The sequence below is a fragment of the Heloderma suspectum genome, chromosome 1 (genome assembly GCF_057233095.1).
Source record: "Heloderma suspectum isolate Gila_16-S chromosome 1, 16-S_ref, whole genome shotgun sequence".
NCBI lineage: Eukaryota > Metazoa > Chordata > Lepidosauria > Squamata > Helodermatidae > Heloderma > Heloderma suspectum.
In genome coordinates, this window is record NC_139458.1 from 152,874,174 (window position 1) to 152,892,765 (window position 18,592).

Genomic DNA, 18,592 nt, shown 5'->3' on the forward strand with positions numbered 1-18,592 from the left:
TCTGGCTGAAACCCAGAGTGGATTCACAGTCCCTCCGAAATCGTAGCCACCAACCTCCACTGGTTCTTAGGGAAAATGCTAAGGATTATTACTGCTAAATAGCATTTATCTGCCCTCCAAATCCCTGACATACTTGACTGCTATGCTATTTGGGAGTTCACAGCTGAACTTTCTAAAAACGCTGCAGTACAGTTATGATCCTTTGGTATAGGAGCTGATGAACCTCCAGCACACGTTTGTCAGTGGGTGTTTTTTTTTAAAGGCAGGTACACAGATGTTAAACACTTGCTCTCTCCAACAAAAGATGAGCCATTAAACTGATGACTTCTGGATTTAGCACACAGTCTAGCAAATCATTTGTAGAAATGACTGTTTGTGGGGCACCGGAACAACAGCCAGGATCTTCCTGATCAACAAATGATCCAGAATCACTGGACATCATGGATGTCTTCCCTGCATACTGTAATTTTCTGAAGTGTCTGTCGTTTTCACTGAGAAGGTCTTTACAGTGATGTTCAGCTGTTCCTGTGGGGTTTGTTTCCTGGGCCTGTGGTAAAACCTGAAAGAGACTCTGTCCAAAGGAAACTTTCCCCAAGCTTTTCCTTTTGATATCTGTTCGATTAGATTCACAGGGCTCAGACTGCAAGCCCTCCAGTTCTGTGTTTACTTGGACTTTCCTTCTTTTACATGGGTCTCGAAGAATCCCTTCAGAACCATGAGTTCCAGGGGTTCTGTGATCAATTTTACTTGTCTTCTGATGTTCTAAATAGGCAGACACAGCACCATTTAAGTACTGAAGATTGGTTTCATGAGAGGTTACTTCAACCTGAGAAATAAAAAATAGTCAGAACTCAAACTGACATCTTCTCTGAGACTCTTCGTATTTGTTGATACATTTCCTCCTAGTCATCTATCCTTTTTACTTTGACTTTATTTTGCTACCTTATTACTTATATCCTTTGGGTTCTCTCTTGCTTTCAAAACCATACACGGATTCCCAGGAAGGGATGGCAAAATTTAATAGCCAACGAAAACCCAGACCGGTAGTCAGTAATGGGAAGAGGCAGTAGGCTAGACAGAGCAGCTGAACTGAACTGAGAGGGAACAAATAGGCCATAAAAGGAGTGCAGTCCCTACATGTTTGCTCAGAGAAGCAAGTCCCTGAGCTAAATAGGGGTTACCTGGAAGTAAGCCCCGTTTAGCTCAATGGGACCTCCTTCTCTGAATAGATATTTAAGGATTGCACTGTAATTAAATGTTATGCAAAACTTCTTCAAGCCCTTCACAAATCCTGAATGATACAGTAGGTGATTTGCCTTTTACTGACCTGGCATTAAAAAGCAAGATGTTAAGATGCAATGAAGGATGGCATGGCAAACCTGGAGACCCTGGTTGGGCAGAGGATTGGAATAATACTCAGTGACTAGACCTGTGTCTCCTTATCAGGCTTGTCAAACAATACTATATACTAAAATTGATAGGTTCTATAGCATTCCTCATTCTTCTGCTTGTACAAAAGGTTGTGCCACCTCTTGAATAAGCAGAAGAACAACTTTTTTCGTTTTAGTTTCACTTTTCTCATGCAACATTCTAACATAAAGTTATTCTGTGACTGGAAGATACATTCTGCATGTTGAAGAGCACCTCTAGATCCAATTAACAGCAACAACAACAACACCCCCTGCTAAGAAAACCACTGAGCACTGTACCTCTTGGCTTCTCACCATTTAAAGATCAAAAAGTATGTGGTTAGCTACCATACATCAATATTTTTTTTAAAAAAATTCCCCATACTATCATTTAGGTATAAAAATAAATTCCCTTATGCAGCAAAGGTGCAGGGCCACCAAAGTCCGCATTGACCTTTCCCCCAAGGCTTTCCCATTCATTGCAATTGAGGTGGCAAGCCAGCACACCCAAGGAAATGCACACATAGAGCTTTCCACTCTAATGAAGCCAAACAGAAAGATAGTTAAGCAAGAGCTCAGTGTGCATGCCTGTGTTTGCATGGAGTTCTGGGTGCATTGCCTGTAAGAAGTGAATGGCAAGGAATTCCAATCTTTCCCAGGCAAAGTATTTCCTTATCATAAAAGTACTATACCCTTTACAGAGATATGTGAAAATGTTTGTGAAAAACATGTGAAAATGTTTGTGAAAAACATGTGAAAATGTTTAAATCCACATGGTGGATTTAAAAACAATTAAATGTGCACTGAATGAAATCCCAATGTCTAGCAAGACACACACATGCTGAGATGCTCTTAGTACACAGGATCCCCTGCCCATCCACAATACATACAAAGGAAAATGGAAAGATCCATATTGGCTGTATGATCTGCACTACCGGATTCATGATCTGACATGGGGATGCCCTGAAAGAAATGGGAGTTCCTTCCCACATTTCTGGTTTAGTACTATAGTGTGAACCCAAGATCATGGGAAGCAGCCATGAAGATTCATCCTCTGTCATGCTAGCGATGCTAAGAATTTTCTTGTAAAGGTTGGGGGTGGGGAGTGAAGATTTGCATTACAGTTTACAAAACTGTCACTGGGGCAAAACTGTGTAGAAACCATGGCTGACAAACCAAAAGGAGAACTTAACCTCTGTGGGGTTGAGCCAGGTATCAGAAGCCCCAGGGTTTTCCGCGGATTTGATTGCACATATCAATGTTCGAGTTATTGCCTCTTCTACACGAGCTTCATGATCTGCATCCTATAAGAAATGAAAGCCAAAAACGGAATAATTGGAATACATGGAAAGGAGAGAGGGTGCCAATGCAGAAACAAGAGAAGGAACCTTAAAAGGTGTGCTGAAGGTGTCTTTGATTGAGCCCAACTTGTTTAGAGTCAATCATCCCCTATTAGTGGCACTGACTAAGCAAAAAAAGAAAGAAAAATGTTGGCTATACTATCTCAGCTTTGAATGCAAGCCTCCAGAAACATGAGGGACTTCAGAAAAAATCCAGTTCGCCTTAGGGCTGTTTTCATCTTAGGAACTGCTTTGCAGGAGAGGTTCCATCTATCAGAAAGCTGAGAGTGAGGGAAAGCAAGTGACTGTGTTTGGGGCACCTGTAGGCTTTCACCTGGGAGAGTGTGTCCTCCAAATGCCCTTTCTGCCTAGAAATTACATAGGGGAATATCTGTGTTATAGAAGACAGCAGTGCCTTTAGTGACCTCTCAGTACCCAGTGACCCAGTTTGCACAATCACTGCAGCTGATTTAAGCCACAATGGGTTGCAGCACATGCTGGGTGACTTTTGAATATTCAAGCTGCAACTGCAGCTTGTGGAGTTGTCCAAACCCAGCACATGTGGGTTGTCAGTGTGGTTAAACCACCCACAACCCTAAAACAGCCCATTCTGGGTGGTATCTTAGCCATGCCAATAACCCACCCTTGCTGGGTTCAGATGGCATGGGAAGATGCAGTTGTGGCTTGAATATTCAAAAAGGCCACCTGCATGTGCCACAGCTCACCGTGGTTTAAATAAGCCACGGTGGCCTGCTTGATTGTTTGAACTGGCCTCAGTATGGACTCTTATTCCAGACCTATTCACCTGCCTAGTAACCGCCACCTGTAAGCCAGGGGTGGCGAATGTGTGGATGTCCAGGTGTTGTTAGTTTCCAACTCCCATCAGCCCTACCCAGCATGGATGAAGGTGAGAGATGATGGGAGTTGTAGTCAAACAACACCTGAAGGGCTAGACATTCTCCACCTCTGCACTGCAAAAGGGATTAAGATGGACCCGTTTAAGAGTATAGAAGCAATGGGTCAAGAATGAATATGGATGTACAGAGATGAGAAACAAGTAGTACAGGTACTCTGTATACATTTGCATCATTTGATATTTTATAATACAGCGATGAAGAATCCAGAGGTTCTACAGGGTTCATAATGATTTCCTGTATTATACAAATATCAGATATTCAGGAAAAAAGACTCTCATGTAATTACCAAAACAGGCATGTACGTGCGCACACATGAAGGTGGGGATTAACTTCTCTTATTATTATAGCCAGGCTTTTATTGCATTATATGCTCATAAAAGCCACATGATCAAGCAATTACATTTTTCTAATTGGCAGACAATACATTGTATTGATGTCTTGTTAATTGAGGCTTGTGAACCTTAATTTATACCAGAGGGATACTATCTAACATATAGGATCTTTCATTTAGGAAGATCAAAAAGGCATGTCCCAAACTGTGTCGCTAAATGATTTAAGCTCTTAAAACACAAAGGATATTACTGCGAGACAGCAAATGCCTTGGGACCCATTACAGATGCAAGACTAAATTATTTTAAATTCCAAGGAGCATACTGTCATCTGACAGCACCACCAGCCCACTGATGTATTATTGCAGTCCTAAACAGCAACAGAAGAAAAAAGCAAATGTTGTCTTTAACAAAGGATACCAGCACACAGCTTTTAAAGATGAAACAAGAATCCAGTAATTGATTCTTACACATTACAAGCTGTCGTGTCTTTCTTGGGTGCCTTTAGGCAATGAAATATAAAGACTAATTTAGGATTTCATCAGAATGAGATGCCTAGGAAGGCAGAGCCTTCTTGTCTAGCTGAACCACTTTGGATCTGGGGACTCTTCTGGAGACAAAAAGGAACTCAGGCACCATGGTTCTGGAGACCGACTGAAAGAGTAGGGCTGCCTTGCATGAGTTTGTGAAGGCGAGCTTTTACAAGGGGGTGGACAGTGGAGGCTGTGGCTCCAATGTCAGTGAGGTGGTGAATCTGCTCCTGGTTTCAAGTCAGAACCAGTTAGCTTGGAGAGCTCCTTTAGAGTTCTGACTGGTTCTGACTGAAACCCGGAATGGATTCACTGCCCCACTGATATCAGAGCCACCAGCCTCCACTGGGGGCAGAGTATAGGAAGATGCAACCTCACTTCCTGGCACACAGTGTCTTATGAGCTCCCCATGGAAACCCTCCATCAGCCTTCCCCAACCTGCTGCCCTCCAGGTGATGCTGGACTACAACTCCTATCATTCCTGACCACTGGCTATAATGGCTGGGGGTGATGTGACCGGTCATCCAAAACATCTGGGGGGCACCAGAATGGGGAGGGTGCTCTACAAAAATCCTCTTTTCCTCCCCCTACTTGTCCCATTCTTCTTTTCCCATGGCTATTTATTGCTACGCTAGCAAAGGAAGCACTACCTTGTAGAAACTGTGGTGTAGTGGTTAGGGTGTGGGATTGGGATTTGGGAGATCCGGGTTCTAGTCCCCACTCGGCCATGAAGCTCACTGGGTGACTTTGGGCTAGTCACTGACTCTCAGCCCGACCTACCTCACAGGGTTGTTGTGAGGATAAAACGGAAAGGAGGAGGACAGTGTAAGCCGCCTAGGGTTCCTTGTAAGAGGGAAAAAGGCGGGGTATAAATGCCATAATAAATAAAATAAATAAAAACTGTTTGCGTTTGTGATGATGCCAGGCCGCCTTTATACCAAATAAATAGAACTCAACTGATTCAGTTCAGAGCTCTCAAATGACTGTTACATCATTTATTCTGCTCAAAGCAAATCTGCAGAATTTGGCTTTCTGGTACACAGAACACAAGTCTCATCCAGACCATGACTTCCAGCACTGTAGCACACTCTGTGGAATCCCTGGGGAAAAATCCCAGGAAAGAGCAGGTACCTCTTCTCCCACCGTAGACCCACAGCGAGTACAGAAAGCAACCTGTACTAACTACATAGCCCGCGTTGTCAGCCATGTGTGTCACCTCAGGCTGAAGCAGTGCAATCAAGTTTCAAATCCCTTTATATTAGTGCAGTATAGGCAAGCTCTTAGACATGATGTGGTAAGCTACAATTCCTTTGGTAAGTCTTCTTTATTAACAAGTTGGGGAGCCCCAGCTCTGGCGTGCTAAAGAGACCCTAGTAATCTGGAGCAAAATACTGATTATTCTTAGGAAAAAGAAGCACAGTAGAGGACCACATAATGGCTCACGTCAGGGTAGTCATTGAGAGGGTCATCACTAAATCTCACCTGAAATGGAACCCAAAATTTAACACTACATTCCCATAATGTGGAAATGAGGTTTGGAAGTGCAATCAGTCCTATCAGAATCTACAATTCTTTCACTGCCATGGCTGCATAAATAGCTAGGGAGGCCTTGTAACTGCTTTATTTTCCTCACAGCCACAATGTATCATGGGCCATGTAGTCTTGGGGCTGCCTGAAATGGATGAGCTGGATCCAGATTTAGTAATACTTAAAGTAGACCCATTGAAATCAATGGGACTAAGTTAGTCATCATTAAGTACGTCTCACTCTGGATCCAGCCTGATGTGTACAACCTTAAGACTAAGAAGCGCATGATACAGGCTGATAGTGAAGTACGCATGCAGAAAAATATCTGAGGGCTATATCTGATAAACTCAGAGTAGGTGTGCATTCCACAAAAATTGCTATTGTCCCAGGACAATGGACTTCAAGGTAGAATTTCTTCTGCATGTTTTGAATATCCTTCCCCCAGCCCTTTTGACATTGTCACAATGGAGCTTCATAAGATTGAAACAGTTTAGCTCATCTATTAACATTTTAAAGTGTGCACATTTAGGCCAGCTTACCTTGGGTATATGAACACTTAAGCATTTCAAGGTGTTGCAACACTGGAAAGTTCACTCTCCCTAATGGAATCTCTGAATAACATTAATCACCTTACTTTAGGATGCAAGGTTTTGCAATGGTCTCAGTGTGTCGAAAACAAATTAAAAACGTTCTCCTCTTATTGTAAGGTCTGAACAAAATAATTAATTACATGAGTAGGGCTACTGAAGCTGGCATGACACGCACCTATCACAACAACCTGATAGCAGCTGGTTACTGCCAGAAGCCAGAGAACTGCTTGAGTGAATAATGGAAATGTTCTTGATATTATATTTTAACACCCGAGTCACACATTATTTTCCCAAGATGGATAGCCCTACATCTAAAAAGTAATGTTGCTGTCATCTCCAGGGATAATAGGGTATAATCAGCTGTCACCACAAAGATTATATGCAGGCATTCCTCAGGTTAAACAGTGCTCACGTTCAGCTTCATAGCTCCAATTCTCCATATTGTTTGCGAGGTTTTTAATCTTGGGAGAGAGGTTAGTAGCAATGTCGATACCACACTCCAGTCTTGCTGGAGTATGTAGAACTCTAACACTGGTATATATCTGACTGTAAGATTATATGCTATGATTAAAAAAAGATGAGCAATGCATCCTGTATGGCATACTACTGTATCTTGGGGTTTTCAGCATATTGGACTCAGTTGCTTGCAACCTATAACTAGGAGATCATACAACACTGCCCCAACAAAGGGGGGGGAACCACCCATTTTATCTGAAAATGACACACTGATAATATCGTCTCCACCCTGCTGCTCCTCAAAGGACCTCTCTCCCGATCAAAGAATGGTGTTTTTGCAGCCTTTTGTGCTGTTCTGGTTTCAACAAACTGCAGTGGGAAATGTTAAGACATGGCTGAAAATACCCATGTAGATTTTTAACCACACAAGAACCTGAGGCTAGAGTATGAGACTATCTAGCCATATTAGACTTGAATAAAGCCCCCTTCAACTGTTCTCTCCACATGATCAGAATTGCAAGGAGAAAGGGAGTGAGGCTCCAACAGCTTGTCCCACTCCACACACTGGGGCTGAAGGTCTGAGCACAGCTCCTCCCATGACTTAGAACCCTGCGCAATCAGAGCAATGATTTATCTAGCACCATAGATGCATGTAGCACCTTACAAGGCTATACATGGGGCTGCCTTTGAAAATGGTAACCTCAGTTAGTCCAAACTAGGGCAGATAAACTGTTAACTAGAACTGGCAGATACCATCATATTAAGCCAGTACTTTGCTATCTGCATTGGCTGTGAATCCATTTCTGGGCCCAATTCAAAGTGCTGGTTTTAACCATTAAAGCCCTAAATGGTCTGGGGACAGGTTAGCTGAAGTAGTGTCTCTTCTCATATCTACCTACTCGAACACTAAGGTCATTGGCTAAAGCCTCATCCAGGTGTCCCTGCCAAATGAGGCAAGGAGAAAGTTTACCTTGAAGTCCATTGTCCTGGGATAATACCAATTTTTGTGGAATGCCCATGTATTCTTGAGTTTATCAGGTAGAGCCCCCACATATTTTTCTGCATGTGTACTTTGTTTGATATCAGCCTGTATCATGGGCTTCTTAGTCTTAAGGTTGTACACATCAGGATGGATCCAGATTTAGACATACTTAATTATGACTAACTTACTCCCATTGATTTCAATGGGTCTACTCTGGCTACACCAATTCTAGCTACAAGAGAGAGGGCCTTTTCAGTGGTGGCACCCCATCTTTCGAATGCCCTCCTCACAGCAGCTCGCCTGGTACCTACATTATGGCTTTTCTGGTGTTAGGTGATGACATTTTTATTTTCCCAGGCATTTGAGGAACTGTTTGTAGTGCTTTTTAATCTCAGTACTTTTATACTGCTGTTGGTTTTTTATTTTCTTTTTTGTGCTGCACTGCTTTTATCATTCACTTCTGTATTTATCTTGGTTTTATTATGTACTGTTTTATCATTGTCTATTCTTTTTGTATTTTATGGGCAGTATCCAAATTGACACTAACACTGACATAAATTATGTTGCGCTGGTGGAAGTGACGAGCGCAATGTCAATCGTGGTAGCTGGCATGATCACCCCCCCGCCCCCAAAATCTGCTCCAGATGGTTGGGGGATCCATGGGGGATGCAGCTGGGAGGAGAACAAGAGGAAGTCCCATTGCACAAGTCCACTTGCACGATGTTGGATTTAACCCTTTATCTACAATCCAATGCAGAGGAGACAACAAAGGAAGGGGAAGGAAATGTAAGGAAGGGAAAGAATGTGTGATAACTGCAGTTACACATACTTAATCTTAGTTAACAGAAGGGTATGAAGATAGGTAGATAGATCATTATTAAAAACAATTTTGATGCAGTTCATGATGTCATGCAGCCCATTTCAGGGCATTTGGGCATGCTACTCTATGACGTGTATTCCTGACATTTAAAAGATAAACACCAGTCATTTTAGAAGAGGGAGGTGGGTGGAGTTACCAGTTCAATCCACGAATTTATGCTAACAGTGATGGGGTCAATTGATTCTACATAATGCCACCAGTGTCTGGGAACAAACAGGACCTGGAGATGGAAGACACAGAAATTTAAAAGTTGCAGAAATCTTCCCCTACAAAATCTTTCTGTGCAATTTTAACATTTCCCTTACATTTTAAAAACATCACATTGAAAAGTACATTTTTCAGCAGCAGTTTCTGCATTTGCCACATCTGAGGAATCATTATTATTTATATATTCCTTAAAATATCTACGCCACTCTTAAGTCAAATGAATACTAAAAGAAAAAGAAATACAATATGTAAAATTAAACCACAAATTAATTCAACAATAATTAAAAGCAGCAGTCATTAAATCAAATAATTAAATGAAATAGAGGCAACACAAGAACAATTCTAGAGCTAATGGAAAAATTACAGATTAAGAAGTCAGCAGGACTGGATGGTATACACTGAGAGTTCTTAATTGTGAAATAATTGCTGATCTTCTAAGAAAAATCTGCAACTTGTCATTGAAATCACCCTCCTCACTGGAGAGTTATAAGACAGCTAATGTAGCACTATTAAAAAAAAACCCCAAACCTAGAGGGGAATCAGGAAATAAATTGTCATAAATTATTTGGAGATAGGATTGAAGGGGCGGTAGCCAAGTTTGCCAGTGATACCAAATGGTTCAGGTTGGTGAAAACCCATGTGGAATGTGAAGCACTCCAAAAGGACCCTGCAAACTGGGTAAACAGGCAAGAAAATGGAATATATGAACATAAGAAGGGCCCTGCTGGATCAGACCAAGGGTCCATCTAGTCTGGTACCCTGTTTCCCACAGTGGCCAACCAGACACCTATGGGAAGCCCATAAGCAGGACATGAGGACAATAATCCTCTCCCACTGTTGTTCCCCAGCAAATGGTATCCACAGGCAAAATGCCTCTGCTCCTGGATGTCACGTACAGCCATGAAGATTAGTGGCCAATGATAGCCTTTCTTCCAGGAAGGGGAATGGATGAACTGCAAAAGGTAGGAAAAGGCAATCAAAATAATAAAATAATTCCTATGCTAAAGCATTTGGAGCTTTTTCCATTACAAAAAAAGGGTAAGTGAAGGGGGACATGATAAAAGTTTATAAAATTATGCATGGGGGTGGGGGTGGGGAATGTAGAGAGAGACTTCCCCGCCCCTCTCTTAATCTAAGAACTCAGCATCACCCTGGCTTAGATAAAAGGGGATTAGATAAATTCATATAGGACTGTCAATGGCTATTAACCATGTTAACTAAAAGGAGCATCCATAGTCAAAGGCACTGTACCTATGGATACCAGTTGCTGGCCGCTGGGGGAAATAATGTGGGAGTGCTGTTGCCATCATGCCATCCTTGTGGGCTTCCCAGGAACAGCTGGCTAGCCACAGATGGAAAAAAGATGCCGAGTGGGTGGTCCCTTGGTCTGATGCAAAGGAGCTTTCCTTCTGTAGCTATGACAGCTTCTACTCCAGTCTTCCCCAACCAGGTGCCCTCCAGATGTGCTGGACTACAACTCCCAGCATCTCCCAGCCAGCCATGCCGAGTTGACGTCCAAAACATCTGGAGGGCACCAGGTTGGCGGCTGCTTTACTCTAGCACACACATACACAGAGGCTTGAAATCTGTCAGGTTTCTGGCAAAAAAAAAAAAAGTGAGGGGGGCACTAAAGCAGGATCCTTCCAGGGGTCAGGCAGAACCTTGTCCACTGGCCCTCATGACCTGTACAACTTTGTTCTGCCTTGCTACCATTGACTGGCCACGGCCGACCCTTGCACACCTGGACTTTGTGCCTACCTGTATTTATTCCCTAGCCCCTCCCTCCAGCCCCAATGGCCTCTCTCACTCCCTAGTATCGCTCTGGCAATTGCATCTGGACTTTGACCGTCTTCTTGGACAAAGAGGCGGCTTGCTTGCATCAATTGCCTCTGGTTGTTTAGCTTCTTGAGAAAATGCAAGGCTTGTCACGGACTCTGTTAGGGACACTGGAAGCTGCCTTATCCCAGGTCAGATTACTTCCTCTTCTTGCCCAGTCTTGACTACTCTGATTGGCAGCAGCTCCCCGAGGTCACAGGCAGGGGTCTTCTCATCACCTGCGACCTGACCATTTTAGACTGGAGAGGCCGAGGATTGAACCTGGGACCTTCTGCATGCAAAGCAGGGGCTCTGCCAGAGCCATGCTCCCTCCGCTGAGCTCAGTCTCCTCTCCTAAGATCCAGCACCTGTGGCGATTTGTACACAACTCTCCTCTTCCCCCACTTCTCGCAAAACTCTTATCCTGAGTGGAAACAGTGGCCCAAGCCCAGCATGTGACCAAGCCAGGGTTGTGGGTGTCATGGCAAGCACATGCGGCTGCATGGCTTCGTCATGATATCTGGATGAGCAAACTAGCTCAAAGTGGGCTAGATGAAACAACCATCCGGTGGATCCACAGTTGGCTACAGAATCGGACTCAAAGAGTGCTTGTCAATGGGATCTTCTCAAACTGGGGAGAGGTAACAAGCGGGGTACCACAGGGCTCAGTCCTGGGCCCACTGCTCTTCAACATTTTTATTTTTTTTTGGAGGAGGAGGAGGTGCAGGCAATGCTGATGAAATCTGCAGATGACACAAAATTGGGCGGGAAAGCTAATACTTTGGAAGACAGAAACAACATTCAAAGTGATCTTGATAGGCTGGAGCACTGGGCAGAAAACAACAGAATGACATTTAATAGGGATAAATGCCAAGTTCTGCACCTAGGAAAAACCAAATGCACAGTTACAGGATACGTGGCTCAACAACACTACAAGCAAGAAGGATCTTGGAATTGTTGTAGATCACAAACTGAATATAAGCCAACAATGTGATGTGGCTGCAAAAAAGGCAAATGCTGTCAGGGATGCTCTGATTTAGATTCCTGCATTGAGCAGGAGGTTGGACTCAATGGTCTTGTAGGCCCCGTCTAACCCTACTATCCTATGATTCTATGATCTTCCACCCCATCTCTGAGCATCAGACTACGTGCTTCTGGTGCTGTGATATTTTAGAAAATTCGGCATCATTTCCCAAAAGCAAAACACATTATTATTGGCATTATGTTCATCATCCAAAGAAAGCGAAGTATTTGCCAACCTCCAAACAGCAGCAGAATCTCCATTAGGCAAATAGCAAAGCCAGCATTAATACGCAGAAGCAAAACTGAGGCATGATTTGATCTGATGGATCAATTTATAGACTGCTTTAACAGAGTACTCAAAGCAGCATTACAGGTGGAAGGGAAGATGGCCAATGGGGCATATGCCCTGTGGTGTTATTTTAGCCTTTGAAATAATCCATTCTTACAAAAGATCTTCCCAAGGTCATACACAAAGTTCCTCCAGAATGGTATTCACGATGCTTGATTTCCTCTTGGTTTTTCTTGGCAGAATTATCTCAAGCTTAAAAAATCCTCCATAGTCTTGTTCTACCGATATTTACTACAGAGAGTGAACAACCACTGATAACCTTTCATCCAAAATCCTCTTACCTCAAACAGTGTTATTAGTTCTGAACTCTTGCACATAAAACCAAAGGTTAGAGGGTGTGTTGTTGTTTTTTAAACCATGCACCTGGCTCAGAAAGCAGAGAAAACATTTAGCAAAACAACCCTACAAAATTTCTAGCTTGTCTTGTTCGGCAAATACAGTCAACCGCTTTTCTAATGCAGCAGACATTTCTTACCAGCAAAGAAAGGGCAGATTCCAACACAATATTTTCTTCTGTAGAAATACTTCTGGAGTTATTCCCATGAAGACACATGGAAGACGTTATACAAGACCTGAAAATCCACAGGGGCGTTTCAGGAAACATCCAAGAGCAATACACTAGGTTCCTGCCAGATCTGGCTAAAGTAACTTCATTGAAAAATCCGCTTATAATTCTGGTGTAGTATTTTCTATGAGTTTGTTCCATTGATACAAATCGAGGAGGAATAAAGCATAAAGGGCATAATCCAATCCTCCTCAAATCAAGCACTTCTAAATCCCATTGATTTCAATAAGACAATAAGACTGGAATCCTGTTGATTTCCTTGCAAATCAGTGGGATTTAAAAGTGCTTTATTGTGATTCAATTGTGCCTACGTTTGTATTTATATTCTAGCAGGCAAACAACAATGTACACTTTCAGTTCTAAATCTGTTTTCAATCGCACATCTATTAGTACTACTTTGATGCATTATTCTCCAGCTCATTATTTAAATCTTCCTTATCATATTTATTGAAAACAAAACAACAAAACTCCTTTATGCATCTCCGATGCAACTCCTCACAGGATGATGAGCAGATGTAAGCCACATTCACATTTATCTGAATAGTTTGGGCACTTTGAATCAATATTTTTATCATATGGAAACTTGTTTATCATATGGAACTTTGCATACACAGTACTATGCAAAAGTCTTAGGCCACCACCAGCTCTGTTGTTTTAGCAAAGTTTTAATGACCATCCATGATTATTTTTCAGTCTCTGTATTAAGATACAAACAGAAAATACAGGAAATATGTAGAGGCAAAAGTCAGTATTTAGTGTGACCTCCAGGTGATCCCATACTGCCTCTATAATATTCAGGACTGGACTCTGTGGAGGCCAGTCTATGACTGTCAGTGTTTTATCAGCTGTTTTCCTCGCTAAATATGATTTCACTACATTAGCAGTGTGCTTGGGATCATTATCATGCTGAAAAATGAAACAATTCCCAATCAGACGCTTTCCAGAAGGAATGGCATGATGAATTAAAACCTGTCTGTCCTTTCAGCATTCATGATCCCATCAATATGGACAAGATCGCCAACACCACTGGCAGAAATGCAGCCCCAAACCAGGACAGACCCTCCACCATGTTTCACTGAAGGCCGCAAGCACTCATTTGTCCATCTCTCTCCAACTCTTCTTCTCACATATTGTCGACGATTGGACCTCAAAATTTCAAACTTGGATTCATTACTCCATAATACTCTTTTCCACTGATCCTCATTCCAATCTTTGTGAGCTTTAGCATATCTTGGCCTTTTCACCCTGTTCTCCTTCCGCAAAAGTGGAACCCTTCCACGAAGACCATTCCTGGTCAGGCGCTTGCTGTTACTCTAGTGTAAGGGGAGGTGACACTAAATACTTGCCATTTTAGCCTATGGCAGCTGTTTTTTCTGATTTTTTTTCTATCGTTGAATACTGCATACAAATTTCCTGTATTTTCTGGTTGTATTCTAATGAAGAGACTGAGAAATAATTATACGTGGTCATTATACCATTGCTAAAACAACAAATCTAATGGTGGCCTAAGACTTTTGCACAGTACTGTATAAGAAGAGAAAAACAAGCCACAGAGACTGACAATATGGAGATATCTTCTAGAGTATAAGAAAGGAACTTTTGTGTAGTGTAATCATATTATATAGGTCAATTATTTTCTTGCAAGATGTACACTGTTGATAAGAATTCAATGATTTTAAATATATCTAAGGACAGGATTCAAAAGGTCCCATGGATTTCAATAGAGTTGAACTAAATACATAGTTAACTGGTGGGATTTGCAATACAATCCTCCTATGTATGTTTACTCAGAAGTAAGTCCCACTCTGTTCAATGGGGCTTGCTATCTAATATGTGTTTAGGTTTGCATCCATAAGTGCTTCACTTTCACCATATTATGCATCAGTTTTTCAAATAACCCATCGTTGGGTTGCCTAGTACATTTTCTAGAAGACATGTCTGAAGTGTCCAGTGCTTGTCAGCATCTATCCATAGTCATGAGGAAAGACATGCTGGATCAGACCAAAGTCTTATCTAGTACAGCATTCTATTTTCCCCAGTGGCCAACCACTGCCATCACGACTAGTGATGGCTGAATGTACATGAGGAGTTCTGTGTATGTTCAGGGCCAAATTAGATAGGACATTAATTGTGTGATTGCAGTAAACATGGTTATTCTTCTTATTAGATGTCAATGTAGGGTTTTCCCCTCTTTTTTAAAATCCCCACAGGGTGGTGGGGGAGGGACTTTTGGGACATAAACTGTGGGGCAGGGGGGAAGGCTTAATCCTCCCCTCTCAGTGTGTGCTGATCCCGATCTGAATTGGGGCCATGCTCACTTACTCTACAGCATCAGCTGACAACATGTAGCCCACCAGATGTTTTGGATTACAACTCCCATGATCCTTCATCATTGGCTAAACTGCCTAGGGCAAGTCAGAGTTGCAGGCCAAAACATCTGGAGGGCCACAAGTTGCCCACCCTTGCTCCTCAGTAAAAAAAGAAGAAGAAGAAGAAGAAGAAGAGAGAATAGGCTCAGCTACACATTACACAATTCAAATGTTCACTCACCCCAGTTATGCTGTGTGAGCAGGGTTACGTGTGACACAGGCCATGAGCAGTATCTAATTCTGCCCGTCGGTGTGCAGGGCCCACCATGGCTTCCGTTCCACCCACGGCCCTTATGCGACCACTGCCAACCTGGCCCCTTACAGAAGTGAGTGTTTCTGCTTGTTTTGGGTTGCCCCCCAAAGTGCTAAATTGCTGTTTTGTGAGTGGTTGAGGCCACCTGCGCAACAGAATCGGCGGGACGCAAAAGAATCGGCAGGGGCATAAGTCCCCCCTTGGATACGGCCTTTCCTTTTAAAGGACTTTAAAAGTGTCAAATACATTACAAAGGGCCCTTTTTTCATTTTTTATATACCTCAGGAACTGACCCCTCCCCGCTCCTTACTGTTGTGCCGGAAGCTGTGACAGCGGAAGGTGTTCACTTCTGTCTCATGCAAAGATGAGGAAAAGAATAATTGCACTGAAAATCTTTATATCATAATATACTTTTGCACATTAAAAAAATCAGTCCGAAGCTCCATCATGAACATGGCAGCAGTTGTATGAATGCATTAACCATTTAATTGTTCCTAGGCAATCACTCGGAAAACTATACATTCATTTCTCAGGAACAATTAGTCAGTCTTGCCATATTTGTTGCAGAACCATTATATTCACACAACATGAAAAACATCACATGCATTTCCATGTTTATTCAGAAAGTAGGGCTGATTTTTCTGATGAGCAATAGTCATCTTAGAGATGTGAATGTGAACCTTTGGTGTGAGAGAGATGAAGATTACAGTCTATTTTAATGCCAATTGAACACATTTTTCTATATATGATAAAAGAAATTGGTCTACCCTTTTTATGAGTTGCGCTCTACCAAATGGAAGAAAAAGAGGTATGAAACGCATGAAAATGTGGAGGTTTTGACTGTTCAGAAATCCACTGGCAGCTATCCACATCACTTTGTGTGTGTGTGGGTTTTGTGTGGTATTCTTTTTAAGTCAGTCAGGTAGGTAGCAGAGGCTAATTTACTACTTAAAAAAAAAGACACTGACAAATGAAGCTTTCAATTTGCTCCTGTCATTTTGAACATGCAATTACACTTACAAAACCACAGGCTCAAATTATCATTTGCAGGTGCAAGAGCAAGGCACAATTAATCCTACTGTAACTTGGCTATCACTGATCATCGCAGAGATGTTTTAAGACCAGTGTGACATTTCAAACATTTAATTGTGGGTGCAAGATTTAGGAGGCCACATTAAATTTCCCCCAAATTTAGCTTATCAACTGATTCACTAGTCGAATCTTTTAAAATTAATGAAACTGCACTGAATGTAGCTCCTCTACTTCTATTCATCAAGGCTTAAGACCAAAGTAACATTAAAAAGCAATTAGAATATATATTGAAACAAAGCTCCCTGATGTCTATAATATAAGAGAAAGTGGTGAAATGAGACACATTGACCAGAAGATGGCATTAGGCACATTAACTTCCTTTTAATATTCAAAGCCAGTATCCCGCTTGCATACAGCCGCTGTCCTGAATACCAAAGCACACCTTTATTTTATTTTTCAGTTCTGTACTGTTGCAAACATCTTAATCCAAGGCATGTGGTTCCTGGCCAAGCGAGAAACGGAGATTACTATATATTACCACAAAGTGAAGCTGGCTGCAAATCCTTGGGTAATTGTATTTGCAAAACATGCTCAATCTTTGTATTCAGTTAGAACAATGTCTATTATAAAGAAATGCCTTCCTTTGCTACCTAAGGGATTTTCATCAAATTGCTTCATTACATCCCTTCCAATACTAGACAGGCCTGGGTAGAACCAGCAGGCATTATTCTTGTGTAAGACAGACCTGCCCTAAAGGGGCTTGGCATTCATTGTAGATAATTCCTCAGCTTTCCTTCATTCGGAAAGTTCACTTAGTGCAGCCCTCCTGGGATTGTAACACTGCAGGAGACAGGGAAACAGTGGTGGTCACATGACTAAACGCCCCACCAAATTAAAAACTCCTTGTACACAGAAAACTAGCACATCAGGGAGAAGTCTAGGGTGAGCACCCTTGACGCAGGCCAGCTACCTTTCCACAAGCAGGGAACTGTTCACATGGAAATGTATTCAATCATGTATTTCCTCATCTGCATTCTGAAGTGGTGCAATCCTAGGCAATTACCATGCAATTCTTCTGAACATGCAGCTCAGCTTCAAGTCAATGGCCAGCTTGCATGACACAGCCAGCTCATCGTGGGTTGTTTGTGTGTAGCCACCATTTTGGCTGTTCGGAGGTTATGCCGTGTCATCTGAACCCAGTTATCATGGGTTATTAGAGGGTTAAACAACCCCCGTTTAACCTCTACTGCAAATTGTGGGTTAAGCGAGGGTTGTTTAGCTCTTGAATAACCCACGATGACTGGGTTCAGATGACATGGAGTAACCTGTGATTGGCCCAGTCAGGGGTTGTGCAATCAAAATGGCCACAGCACATGCCTGGCACATATGGCAACTCATTGTGGGTTAAACAACCCAAAATCAGCTGGCCACGTCATGTGAACCGGATCACTGTCACCTCAGTCAGCATAACAGATAAAAACCTCTTTCAACATCTCCTTTTTTAAGTAGTGCTTCACAGCACTGCTACAAGTGGCCTATTCTTAACAAGATTTGTCTTCTAATTAGTTTAAGCTTAATTAAAAATAGTGATACTACAGCTTCATTACGATTTCTAATCACTGAAACAGACTGCCTATATTGAATTCCCAACCTAAATACAAGGCAGTTTCCTACTGTCATTTAAAAAACAAAAATAAACATAAACCTTCCATTAAAATAGTGGGGGGTGGGAGGAAAGAAGGGTAAAGAGCACTCTGCTACAGGAAAAAAACTGTAGTTAATTCATTTAATCTTTGGCATTGGTAAGACATTTACCATGCAGTATATAATATTAATATGTAATACAATACAATGGCAACAACTTTGAAAGTACCTTAAGAGTAAAATCCTAAACCTGTCTACTCAGAAGTAAGTCCCACTGAGTTCAATGAAACTTACTCCCAGGTAAGTATGTACAGGAGTGCAGCTTGAACCTGAGAAAATCAAGTTATATTTAGAACAACGTAGTGACCACTTCTA

The 18,592-nt window shown here is 42.1% G+C and overlaps 1 protein-coding gene across 3 annotated transcripts in view; it reads right to left on the reverse strand.

The window, feature by feature from the left end:
* Window positions 1-235: 235 nt before the first annotated feature.
* HSPBAP1 (HSPB1 associated protein 1) overlaps window positions 236-18,592 on the reverse strand; it is a 73,148-nt gene continuing 54,791 nt past the window's right edge. For 2 of the 3 annotated variants that reach the window (XM_084807266.1, XM_084807280.1), the window contains 3 exons: window positions 9,097-9,180; window positions 2,603-2,713; window positions 236-826 (listed from right to left, as the gene is read on the reverse strand). In XM_084807266.1, coding sequence (XP_084663392.1) covers window positions 278-826; window positions 2,603-2,713; window positions 9,097-9,180 — 744 coding nt within the window. In that variant the 3' untranslated portion in view covers window positions 236-277. The remainder of the gene's footprint in view (window positions 827-2,602; window positions 2,714-9,096; window positions 9,181-18,592) is intronic. The other variant, XM_084807273.1, reaches the window with a different exon arrangement.